A 13,374-nucleotide genomic window follows, 5' to 3' on the forward strand; every position below is an offset into this window, starting at 1 on the left:
AGAGCTGCTGTGCAGGGCTACAGAGGCCAACGGGCCCCACGCGGGCAACGATCTGACGGGGAGTTACAGCAAGGACAGAGAAAGCCGCAGCAAACAAAGCCAGCACTGCCTCAGAAGCTGCCCGAAGCAGAGGCTACTGCTCCCCCCCAGCCTGCCCCCAGAAACCACGGCGCAAAGTACGACAGGGCTGGCAGATTCCACCCTGAACAGCCCGCTTCTACAAGGCAGCCACCACTCAGCTGACCCCAGGAGAAACAGATGACGACTGCCCCACTTCCTTCCCCTCCCACGGAGCCTCCCAGTCCCCTAACGGCTACAACCCAACACACATCCTTCCCACCATACAGCACACAGCAGCCGAACGGCCGCGTTATACGTCCGAGAGAAGGGGCGGGACATCGACATCGCCCTCGCCCCTGCCCCACCCACCACAGAGCGGCGAGAAGGGAGGACGGGAGATACGCGAGCGTGGCCGGCGGAGAAGGGGCAAGGCGTGAGGCTCCGCCTACCTCCATCTGCTGGGGAAACCAGGGCGACAGCCAATGGGGAAGGAGACCCGCGAAGTAGGAAGGGCGGGGTTTCGGGAGGCCGCGGGGCGGGGTTGGCGCTGAGTTCCCGCAGCGCCACCGCCACTTGTAAACAGATCGTGCTTCTCGTGATGTGTGTGAGGTATTTGTGTGGGGGCAACCAGACATTATCCGCCACGGCGGCAGGTTGATGACCAAAGGCGGCAGCGGCGGGATTCCCTGGCAGTGGGTGCGCGGCGGACACCGAGCAGAAAGGAAGTGATTCTTCTCTGTCCTACCTCCCCACCCCCGCCGTCTCGGTCGGGATCCAGCGCATTCTCCTCCCTTAGCGCCTTTCCCGTTCCCCCGTCGCTAAGATGGCTGATGGTGGGCAGTGAGGCGGGGCTGCGGGGTGTTGCTACCGGCCGGCGCCCGGCGGGGCAGGCGGGGGCGGCTGACGGGGCAGGACAGGACAGGATCGGTGCGGTGGGGTGGGGTGAGGTGCGTGTGTGTGCGTGGGAAGCCGCGCGGCGCCATGTCCGCCTTCGCCCTGGAGGAAACGCTGGAGGCCGACTGGGTGGCCGTGAGGCCTCACGCTTTCCAGGAGCGAGAGAAGCACAAATTCGTCTTCATCGTGGCTTGGAACGAGATCGAGGGCAAGTTCGCCATCACCTGCCATAACCGCACGGCACAGCGCCAGCGCAGCGGCTCCCGTGAGCTATACTGCGGCGGCCTTGCCGCCCCCGAGGCCGGCATCCCCACGGTGAACAGGGGCCAGGCCTGGAGTAGGGACTTCGGCCTGGCGCGCGGCTCCTCGCACCTTTGCGCCGAGGCGGGGCTGCGGGGCTACGAGCGGGGTGCGGCGGCTGAGGCGCTGCTGAAGAGCCCACTGTGCGTCAAGAGCAGCCCGGCCCGGAGGCCGCTACGGGGCCCGGAGGCGGCAGGTGCCGTCGAAGAGATAGAAGCGTTAGAGCTGGGGAAGGAGGAGGCCGCCTCACTGTCGCCCTCGCCGCTGCGGGCAGACGAGTCGGTCGCTCCCGACGCGGAGCCCGTGGGGGGGGAGGAGTGCAGCTGGGCCGGCCTCTTCTCCTTCCAAGACTTGCGGGCTGTGCACCAACAGCTGTGCTCGGTGAACTCGGAGCTGGAACCCTACCTGCCTGCCTTCCCCGAGGAGCCTTCAGGAGTGTGGACGATGCTGTTTGGAGCCCCGGAGCTACCCGAGCAGGAGATGGACGCTCTCTGTTACAAACTGCAAGTTTACTTGCTCCACAGCTTGGATACTTGTGGCTGGAAGATTCTTTTGCAGTTGCTCTTCACTGAGACTGACGACCCCGAAGAGTATTATGAGAGTCTGAGTGAGCTGCGACAAAAAGGTTACGAGGAGGTGTTGCAGCGGGCCCGCAGGCGAATCCAGGAGGTGAGGCTACTGCATGGTCCAGATATCTCTGCCTTAGTGTTACCTTTTCCTTACTCTGTGACATTTTTTTTAGATGTTCTCTCCAGCTGCTTCCCTCTACCTTCGCAGAATAAATCGATCCATGAGACAAAAAAAAGTATAGGAAAACTGTTTCGTTAAAAAAAAAAAAAAGAAAAGGCAAGCCTTGAGAATCAAAGTAAGGAAATGAAGCTTAACCTTTCCAAGGTCTCTAGGGCCAGGATTTAAGAAGGTGGTGCAGTTTTCCCATGTCATCAAAGTGTGGCTCAGTACTTTATTTTGTGCAATTGAACGTAGATGTTTGTGAACGAGAATCTGATGGATTTGGCAAGATCTTGCTCCCAGATTTTTGTTGTTGCGTTGCTTTGCACCAGGATGTGTTTTAGTCTGAATTTTTCTGTTTAATGTGAGCAGCAACATGTGGTGTTTATTTTGACAGTACAATTTAGGTACTTGAAGCTAAAAAGTTCTAAGTTCTTACAGACTCTGAGTGCTGAATCTGCTATTTGAAGTGAGATGTTTTCGAGTGAAATTGGAGTAACTACAACTTGTTCAGCAGCTAAATTCTTACAGTTGGGATTTTAAAAAGCAAGCTATGTGGTCCTAGTGAGTATTTATTGTAATGCCATTGCTAATGTCTGACAAGACTTGCATGTTTCAGAACATAGCATATACTCTTTAGATGAAAGTAGTCGAATAGGTTCTGCTAATTTCTAGCATCAGTGTGTGAGAATTTTTTCTCACTGGACTGAGGTATATAAGGACCCAGATTTTCCCAGTGAAAAAGGAGAATTTTACACTTGTTTTTATGTTTCAACGGCCTTCGTTCAGAATGTACCTGGATCTATCTAGGTGCGACTGTGTATGAATCATGTTATAGATTTTTTTATTTTTGCAAACACCATCTATGTTCTATCATATGGATATAAGTCAAGTTTGGCTGCTTCAGCTGCCCACATATATCCTACCAATATTGTGTGTTCAAAAATGTGTGGTGGTGAACATTTTGATTTTTTTCCTTGATGGAGTATGAGCATATGTGCTTGCTGTTTTTGACTGCATAGTTTAGAGTCTTTGTAGGATTTGGGCCCAGCTTTTCCTTAGTGACTGGAGTTACAGAGTATGAGAAAATTGTTGTTTTATCAGTGATGAAATCATTATAAGAACATCTCAATGTAGCATTGTCAGGTATAAATTTATTTCCAAACGGTTGTGTTAGGATATATCATTGTGATACTTCTTTTTTCTTCATGGCTATTTAAAGGGCTGAATTAATTCTTGTTAATTTTGGTATACAGCTGGTAATTAGTCTTCTGCAGTAGTTTTAGTCCAGAGATTATGAAAGCATGTTGTCATCTACTTTTTTCTTTGACTGCATGAATGCTTGGGAGCGTGTGCTTAGATTCACTTAGCATTCAGCTCAGCAGTTTTTATAAGGAGCTGAGCAGGACAAGAGAAGTTCCTGTTAAACGTGTGGAGTTTGGGAACCAGGTACCTAACTCAAAGTGTGTGGTGTTTCTGAGGAAATGCTAAATCAGAATTACTGTGTAGGAACTATTTGTTTCTTGGAGAACCTTAACTTCTATTTTGTTAGCACCAGTACTATCAGCAAAAAATAAATCAGTTATCAAGAGGCAACGCAAGCTTTATCCATCAGAATCTCTAAACTATAACATCTTATTCTCTGTTAATGTTCAGAACTTGGTGCAGACAAAATGGCAAAGCATATTTATGTATTTGACTAAAGAACAACCTTCCTTTCCCATGATAACCAATCCAGTAGTGTACCTAAAGTTAGTACAGCTGTACTACCGTCAATTGTGTAAATTGATCCTTCTTTAATTAAAGGTAGTTAATGTTTAAGAAACCAATAGAATGACCTGCTGTATCCCTTTTGGCTCTCAGGTTTCTCTTTTCCTTATCTGTTAGTGGTTTACTTAGTCCACAGTCTTTCTTTTAATCAAATACTAATATTGTTTGTCATTGCAATTCTAAGCAAATGAAGCAATTGATAATGAGTATTGAGAAGTATTTCTGGAGTAAAGGTTTTTCATACTTTCAAGAAAACCTACTGAATCAGTGTTTCATATCTCACTTTAATTTACTTTTCCACCTGTACTTGAAGTTTGCCTGTTAGCTGTTGGGAATGTTGGATTCCTGCAATTTTAAACGATTTTACCTCTTATTAGAAACTTTGGGGAAAAAGGGACAGGTTTGAGCAGCACTGGCAACCAAAATAGTATAAAAGAGCATAACGAATATGGAGGGTTTTCATTAATATAAAATTGTGCAAAACCCCCCAAGTTTAGAACTCCAAGACTTTGGCTTAACATTTCAAAACATGCTTCTGTGTTTTATAATTATTTTATATATCTCTTTTTCGAGGATAAATTCTTCTGTGCAGTTAGAAATGCTTGCAGTCTCTGTTGATTATGTTCTTAGGGGTGGAGAAGCAAAGTGAGCAATAAAACCTCTTGTGTTCCTTGTTTCAGCATCCCCTACTTGGCTATCTGTTGCTTTCCATATGTTACACACAAACCGGTTTATTTTCACAGCGTTAATAATTGCTGCTCTTTTTAATAGGCATTATTATCTCTGTCTCAATTATAAACTTTAATAAGCCAGAAGAATGTTGCTAGTAGAAACAGATCCAAGATGAGGAAGAAAAATAGTTTTAGAGGAACTGTATGACCTGGAATTAATTTTTACTGCATAATTTGCAGTTTAGAAATAGCATATCCTTTTATTTTTTTCAAATAAAACTATTAATTCTGTAATAACTTAAGAACAGTTAATTTATGTTAAAGTAAAAACTTGTATCTAAAGGAGTAAATATTGTTCTACCTAATCTTTGAAAGCTAATAAACACTTCTTTGGAGCCCTTGTTCATTAAGCTTATACCTGTTTAAAAAAAATTCCTTGGGTGCTCACCTAGAGGTCTGAGCTCCCAAATGGAGACATGATACAGAATCAGTTAATGACCAGATGAAAAGATGTTATTTCAACAGAGAGGATGCCACTGAATCCTTATTTGGGATTCCAGCTTCTTGGCCAGTATTTCTAAAATCTTAACTTTTTCTGCCTTCTAGATGCAAAGTTTTTCTTCTGCACTCTTGTTACAACCGTCATATTTTTATTTATCTGATCTGCAGCTGGAGTCATTGGCAGTTATTTCTGGTTGTTACAAACTAGTCCTAAGTTAATAAATATTTTAAAGGCTCAGCATTTTAATTGTTGGAAGTTCACACCTGACTCCTGCAAGCATCAAACCCAATAGTAAGGATACTGCAATACATTTTCAGATAAGCAGAATTAAATGTGGAGTGGTTTCCCAACCCTCCCCTTTTCTGCAAATAATAAAAATCCAAGTCACATGGATATTTTGTTTTCAAAGTGTTTCAGTGAGTTTCTGAAATGTGTTCTGCATATGTAAATACATGTTACAAGTTAAACAATTATGATGTGATACTCATGGAAGATGTGGATGTAAGGTAGAGGGCTATATCACTTAAGATTCATGGACCCTTATAGCAGCAAGGATAATTAAATATGCAACATCTTAATCATATGGTGGACTTAGAGTTGCTGAAAGTCTAAGCTCTGATTACATACCATTTTAAAATACATGCTTTAAAATGGCAGTGTTTAAAGGACATTAGACTATGTTAGCACAGTATTTGCTTCTCTTTAGTCTGTGTATTAAAACCCTCTAAGTCCTAAGCAAAATAACAATTTACCTTTTCATTGGGAATCTTTTATCCTTCTTCCATTTGATATCTTCTTGAGTAAATGTTTATTTTTTAATACTGCCCTTCCCTGTTACTTCTGTTTTATACGTAGCTGCAAATTGCTTCAGAGATGTATAGACTTGTGATTGTAGGTTTTTGGATACTGTCTTTGTTTTTGTCCATCTTTTGTGTTGTCTCTTTCCCAGTCTCAGTAGGATGCTTGTTTTGGATTTGAAGGAGTTATGCACTTATGGCATACATATATAGATAGACTTCATGCGTTGTTTTATTAATGCCTTGTTAGTTTGACAAGAGCTAGCTGAAGATGATGAATATTGCTACTGTATCTGAAAACAGTAGAATGCTTAAAATAATGTACATTTCTTCAAAGCATGTACAAATGATATGTACACAAAGAAAAGGACTTCTGCTTGAAAAATTAGGTCCTCCTTGACAGAACTTAAGTCTTACATGAAAATTATGAGTACATTCTATAGAATATAGCAATACTGTTCAATATGACTCTTAGTAAGATTAGACGTAATTTTTAGAAACTGAAGACAGCAGCTTGCCTGTCTCATAGTTCATTTCCCTATCTAAATACCTGTGAGAAAAAAAAAAAAAAAGGAAATAAATTGCAATATATGCTCTATTTAACTGTCTGAACTGGGATTGAGGCACCATTTTTGTATTCTAGTTGGGGGAATATTCTGATGGGATTATTTTATTTAATTTTATTTAATATTCCCCTTCAAAATTGTAATTGTTTGTTACCCTAGATGTAGAGATAGACTTTCCTCTATTTTTCTTTTAAAGTTTTTCTAGTTTATATGCAGTTGCAGCATTTTCATATACAAGAATATTTTCAAGAGGTGTGTACCACCTATGTAATAAACACTCTATAATCCATTGTGCTACTTGGGGTTCACAGCCCACTTTATTTCTTAGGTTTTAGAGATGATGTTGGTTGTCTTTTCTCCGTGTTTAACTTTGTCATCTTGCATATTTTTTCCTCATTTTTTCCAGCATTATTTTCTTTCTCTTTAATTGAATATCCAACCTTCAAGGCCTTCGACTCAATACCTTTTAATACTGCTCACTAAATCCAGTAACTGTTTTTCCTCTCCATTTCTGGCTGAGATAGTATTCACAGGCAAGTTAGAATTTGAAAGCAGATTCATTCTGATTGCATCTTTTTACAGTTCTTTCTATAATATGACAAGACACTGCTTACAGATGATCAGTGAGGTTTATGTTCTTTATATATGTAAATATTGCTACTACAGAGCTGAAGAAGCTATTGAAAAGCAGAGGTTTTCAGAAATATCTGTGCCTACCGTTTTTCCTCTTTGGGGAGGTGCTTTTAGAATGCCTTTTTAATATTAGTAGAAACATACCATTGCAGTGCACTGGGAAATTGTTATTGGTGACAACTTCAGTCAAAGTGGGGATTTGGTCCAACTAAAGAGACATCTGTTAAAGTTGTTTATCTTTACAGGAGATGAAAACTTAGCCTTAAGGAATATGGTAGGTAGAGAAGAAAGATAGGATAGGAGGAGAAGGAAGGAGAAAGATGATATTTTTAAGATATGTATTGACTAACTCAGTGATGTTATGTATATATATCTGAGCTGTTGCTTAGAATGTGTGGTGGATTGATCCTGGCTGGATGCCAGGTGCCTACCAAAGCCACTCTATCACTCTACCTCCTCAGCTGGACAGGGAGAGAAAATATAACTAAAGGCTAGTGGCTTGAGATAAGGACAGGGAGATCAGTCACAATTAGTCATGGGCAAAACAGATCTGATGGGGTAATTAATTTATTACCAATCAAATCAGAATAGGGTAATGAGAAAATAAAACCAAATTTTAAAACACCTTCCCTCCACCCCTCCCTTCTTCCTGGGCTCAACTTCACTCCTGTATTCTCTACCTCCTTTCCCTGAGCAGTGCAGGGGGATGGGGAATGGGGGTTGTGGTCAGTTCATCACATCTCTGCTGCTCCTCAGAGGACTCCTCACACTTTTCCTGCTCCAGCGTGGGGTCCCTCCCACAGGAGGCAGTCCTCCATAAACTTCTCCAACATGAGTCCTTCCCACAGGCTGCAATTCATGAACTGTTCCAGTGTGGGCCCTTTCCACAGGATACAGTTCTTCAGGAACAGACTGCCCCAGTGTGTACCCCCAACAGGGTCACAAGTCCTGCCAGCAAACCTTGTCTAGCATAGGCTTCTCTCTCCACGGGTCTACAGGTCTTGCCAGGAGCCTGCTCCAGTGTGGGCTGTTCACAGGGTCACAGCCTCCTTTGGGCACATCTACCTGCTTCGGTGTGGGTCCTCCGCAGGCTGCAGGTGGATATTTGCTCAACTGTTAACCTCCAGGGGCTGCAGGGGGACAACCTGTCTCATCATGGTCTTCATCACGGGCTGCAGGAGAATCTCTGCTCCGGTATCTGGAGCACCTCCTCCCCTTCTTCACTGACCTTGGTGTCTGCAGAGTTGTTTTTCTCACATATTCTCACTGCTCTCTACCGGTTACTGTTCTGCTGCAGGTTTTGGGTTTGGTTTTTTTCCCCTTCCTAAATATGTCCTCACAGAGGCGCTACCACCGTTACTGATTGGCTCAGCTTTGGCCAGTGGTGGGTCCGTCTTGGAGCCAGCTGGCATTTGCCCTATCAGATATAGAGGATGCTTCTAGCAGCTTCTCATAGAAGCCACCCCTGTAGGCCCCCCCCCCGCTACCAAAACCGTGCCGTGCAAACCTAATACAGAATTCTATCTGTGAAATAGGAGTTGGCAGAAGAATAAGGTTCCGTTGTGGGATGTTGAGCCTATTGCTTTAACAGTTGAGAGTATCTTGTAAATAAAATCATAGTTGGTATGGACCCATAAGGATCATCAAGTCTTAACTCCCTCCTCTTCCTCTGTTATCTCCAAATAACAATCAACTATTAACATTTGGTGTTACGATAAATCTACTATGTGTGATTCTATAATGCCGTAATGATTTTTTAGTACTGTACAAAAGCAAGAGATGCAAATGAACATGTATTGAATTCTGTAGAGGAACCTGCATCTAAAACATATCTTGTGATTTTTGGGGCAACTTGGAGTACTCAGGAGTTGCCAGTAATATAACAGTGATGTTATTTCTTCTCTCTATCCCAGAAAAAAAACCCAAACCAACCAAAACAAACCAAAACCCAAACTCCAGCTAAAATCAATTAAGTTTATTTTTTAAAAAATTGTCACAAAATATTGTTAACTTACTATGTAGTAAAAGCTTCTAAATAAGCTATGCTGCTGTTGTAAACATTTTACTGCGTTAAAAACTGGGTGTCCAGAAGTTTTGTCCTGCTACTGGAGCATATGAGGCTAATAGCAACTGTAGGTTTAACCATGTAATATATACTGATCTAGATTAGAAGACTGAGAGGAAGGGAGCCAAAGTTAATATACACTGGAACAATTTAATTGAATTGCTCATACATCTTGCATAGTACTAATGTAACTGTAACTATTCAGAACAAAGATCTTGGATAGTTCACTGAAAATCCCTGCTTTAAATGTAGTGCTGTTTAAAACATTTTTGCATGTTTGTTATTATGAATGGTGAAGAAAGAATTGTTGTGCTCTTACAGGAAGTAATATTTCATCAGAAATCTAGTGATATCTGCTAGAATATGGGTTAGTCTTTAATAATAATTGTTAAAGCCTTTGCATAACTTGAAACAGGATTATAAAAATAAAGAAAATAGTCCAAATTTGTTGGACTGGAGATTAGATGGTCTCATAGTATCTTCCAGTCATAAGCTGTATAAATTAATAAGGGAAATGTGGTTTTGTTTTAATTTGTTGTTGAAACTTGCCCAGTTCCCATTTTCTGCAGAATTTGGGCCTGAAATATAAACCAAACTGTTACGAGTTTGTCTGAAGCCTTCATGAAGAATTTTAACACTGCTAGATTTTAACTTGCAACGTCTCTACAAATGTCTCCTTGTTTACTAGCTCTTGCTTGTCAACTGTGTCCTTTATTCCTGTTGTGGTTTAACCCCAGTCAGTAACTAAGTACCACCCAGCTGCTTGCTCACTCCCCCCTCACCTAGGGAGGTGGGGAGGACAATCAGAAAAGAATGTAAAACTCGAGGGTTGAGATAAGAACAATTTAATACTTGAAATAAAATAAAATCCAAAGTAATGATAACAAAACATTTATTATGAAAAAGAGGGAGAAGGGGAGAGGAATGAAATCCAAAGGGAAGGGATAAAAGAAAACTAGTGATGTACAGTACAACTGCTCACCACCCACTGACCAATGTCCAGCCAGTCCCCAAGAAACGATTGGCAGCCCCAGCCAAACTCCCCACCTCCACTCCCCCATTTATATACCGAACATGACATCCCATGGTATGGAAAACCTCTTTGGCTAGTTCAGGTCAGCTGACCTGGCTGAGTCCCCTTCCAATTTCCTGTGCCCCTCCAGCCCTACCTGCCAGCAAAGCCTGAGACACCAAAAAGTCTCTGACCCAGTACAAACACTACCCAGCAACAGCCAAAAACATCAGCGTGTTATCAACACTCTTCCCATACCAAATCTAAAACGCAGCACTGCACTAGACACCAAGAAGAAAATTAACTCTATCCTAGCCAAACCCAGGACATTTCCTAATGACCTCTTATTTGAGGTTCTTTTGTGTAGTTTGAATTTTACTTTTGGATTAATTCTTCTAGTCATAGGCAGAAAGGGATTTTAATGTGAAGACAGCTTCTCTGGCAAGGTAGTTTTTGAAAATCATCATCTGGAGCCATTCAGAGTAGATATAAACTCAGCTGACCAGTTGCAAATAGGTTTTCTGTTAAGACCCTATCTCTGGATTTCCTTTCTATCTATTATTTTCTGTTTGTGGTATTTGTATGGTGAAAGTTATCAAATGTATAGATATTTTTTTTTGTTACATATGGGTTAGACAAAATTACCCTTTCAGAAAAATTTTAATATGTAGTGTACTATTTTTTGTAAATGAGTTGTTCCTGAAAAGGTGTTATAAACCACTTCCAGTCATTCAGCAACCTTTTTTATTCTTTCTGAAAGTAAATTCAGTTACCTCTGCTTTCTGAAGCGATACTGAAAATTGTTTGTCTTATATTTCTGTTATAGTATTATTTTAAAATGCATTTGTAGACAAATATTTATTTATATGACCTTGTTTTGGAAAAAATGCTATGACATTGGCATGAGAGAACTGGATGTTTCTTTTCCTTTGAAAATGTTTTTTAAATATACAATTAGCATTTGTTTGTGATGACTTGCTGACAATTTATATGGGTCATCTAAAATGAGTAGTAGTGCAACTTCTCACATAATAGCATTGCATCGTGGTTTATTTTCAGCTACTTTAGGGGAGAGGGTATTATAAAAAAATTTCAATAACTTAGAATCATAATTATGTTAGAGGGAACCTCTGCAGGTTTTCTAGTGGAACCCCATGCTTAAAGTAGAACTAATTTAGATTAGGGCTTGTTTTTTTTTTAAAAAAAACAACCTTAAATAACACTGTGCTTTATATCTGGTTTAAGAAAATTTTTAAAAAAGAACAATAGGCTTTTGAGGGAGAAAATCTGTAGATCAGTTTTACAAGTTTCTGAAAGTTTATAATTTTTCTACGTATAGCACTGTGGCTTCAGAGTCCAAATTTTTCAGGTTTCAGTACTGTGATATTTGTTTATAATTATCAGATATCAAAATTTTAAATTCTATTCTTTTTTCACTTCAGAATAGTATAATTCAGCAAAAAATCCATATGTGGGAGGAGTTTAAAAAAATCCCAAACTACTTGCAATATTGGAGCAGTTGTGGAAGAGTTGAATTAATAGGTAAATTGTATATATTATTTCAGCTGTGTTCTGTTATGCTGCTTTATCATGCATGGATTTTATTTCTCCATAATATTTAATCTGTGTATCCTTTCCTCCTCATTTCTCCATGAAAACAGGAACAAAACCAACCCAAACAGGTAACACTACAGAATAAAAATCTGTTTGCCTGACGCTAATTTAAATTGCTCTCTTCTGAAATGCTGTGCTGTTATGAAAGTGATTTTATAGCTTGCTGTTTACATTATATTTACTGTTAGAGTAGGAGGAAAAATAGTGTACATCATATAAGATTTCAGTAGTTTCTTGATGTATCTTTCCTGCAGATTCTCTTGGAGAAACTGGCTGCTCATGGCTTGAATGAGTGTATTCTTTGCTGGGTAAAATATTGGCTGGATGGCCAAGCCCAAAGAGTTGTGGTGAACGGAATTAAATCCAGTTGTGTCCAGACACAAATGGTGTTCTCCAGGGCTTGATATTGGGACCAGTTCTGTTTAATATCTTTATCAATGATCTGGGTGAGGGGACTGAGTGCACTTTCAGTAAGTTTGCAGATGACACCAAGTTGGGCTGGAGTGTTGATCTGCTGGAGGGTAGGAAGGCTCTGCAGAGGTATCTGGACAGGCTGGACTGATGGGCCGAGGCTAATTGTATGAGGTTCAACAAAGAGGAGAGTGCTGGGTCCTGCACTTGGGTCACAACAACCCCACGCAATGCTACAGGCTCGGGGAAGAATGGCTGGAAAGCTGCCTGGAAGAAAAGGACCTGGGGGTGCTGGTCGATAGCTGGCTGAACATGAGCCAGCAGTGTGCCCAGGTGGCCAAGGCGGCAAATAGCATCCTGGCTTGTATCAGAAATAGCGTGGCCAGCCGGACTAGGGAAGCAATTGTCCCCCTGTATTCGTCACTGGTGAGGCCGCACCTCGAATGCTGTGTTCATTTTTGGGCCCCTCACTACAAGAAAGACATTGAAGTGCTGGAGTGCGTCCAAAGAAGGGCAATGAAGCTGGTGGAGGGTCTAGAGCACAAGTCTTATGAGGAGCGGCTGAGGGAACTGGGGTTGTTTAGTCTGGAGGAAAGGAGTCTCAGGGGAGACCTTATTGCTCTCTACAACTACCTGAAAGGAGGTTGTGGTGAAGTGGGTGTCTGTCTCTTTTTCCCAGGTAACAAGCGATAGGAAAAGAGGAAACAGCCTTTTGCTAGGGGAGGTTTAGATTGGATATTATGAAAACGTCTTCACTGAAAGGGTGGTGAAGCATTGGAACAGGCTTTCCAGGGAAGTGGTTGAGTCACCATCCCTGGAGGTATTTAAAAGACATGTAGATATTACACTTAAGGGCATGGTTTATTCGTGGACTTGGCAGTGTTAGGTTGACAGTTGGATTTGATGATCTTAAACGTCTTTTCCAACCTAAATGATTCTATGATTGATATTTTATCCAGCCTTTTATTGGTAATAGTGGACTGTAAATATGTTCTTTCTTTTGGACTTTTTTGGATTTTGTATTCAACTTTTAAATAAAAAAAATCATTATTTTACCTTAGAAACTTTAAAAATTTTAGTCATGCATAATGCTGTTTCCTCCTTAGACCTGACTTTCCATGATTTCACCATTGTATAAGGTCCTCTAGAGGTTGAAAACGTGTTGAACTATACCAGCCTTGGGAAATCATACAGTGGGCCATTTGAGTTACCTGTCAGCTGTTGTCCAAGATTTAAAGCAGGGGTCCTCAAACTCTTTAACCAGGGGGCCGGCACGTGGATGAAGTGGCAGGAGGTCATCTGGGGCTGCTTGGTTTTCCCTCCCCAACCCCTGGCGGGGGGGAGCGGGGG

General features: G+C 41.7%; 1 protein-coding gene across 1 annotated transcript in view; it reads left to right on the top strand.

Annotated features, from left to right (window-relative positions):
* The first annotated feature begins 595 nt into the window (after positions 1-595).
* Positions 596-13,374, top strand: part of LOC102048148 (junction-mediating and -regulatory protein) — a 125,341-nt gene continuing 112,562 nt past the window's right edge. Inside the window, exon 1 of the mRNA XM_055698194.1 lies at positions 596-1,923. Coding sequence (XP_055554169.1) covers positions 1,042-1,923 — 882 coding nt within the window. The 5' untranslated portion in view covers positions 596-1,041. The remainder of the gene's footprint in view (positions 1,924-13,374) is intronic.

This window comes from Falco cherrug, chromosome W (genome assembly GCF_023634085.1).
Source record: "Falco cherrug isolate bFalChe1 chromosome W, bFalChe1.pri, whole genome shotgun sequence".
In the NCBI taxonomy this organism is placed as follows: Eukaryota; Metazoa; Chordata; class Aves; order Falconiformes; family Falconidae; genus Falco; species Falco cherrug.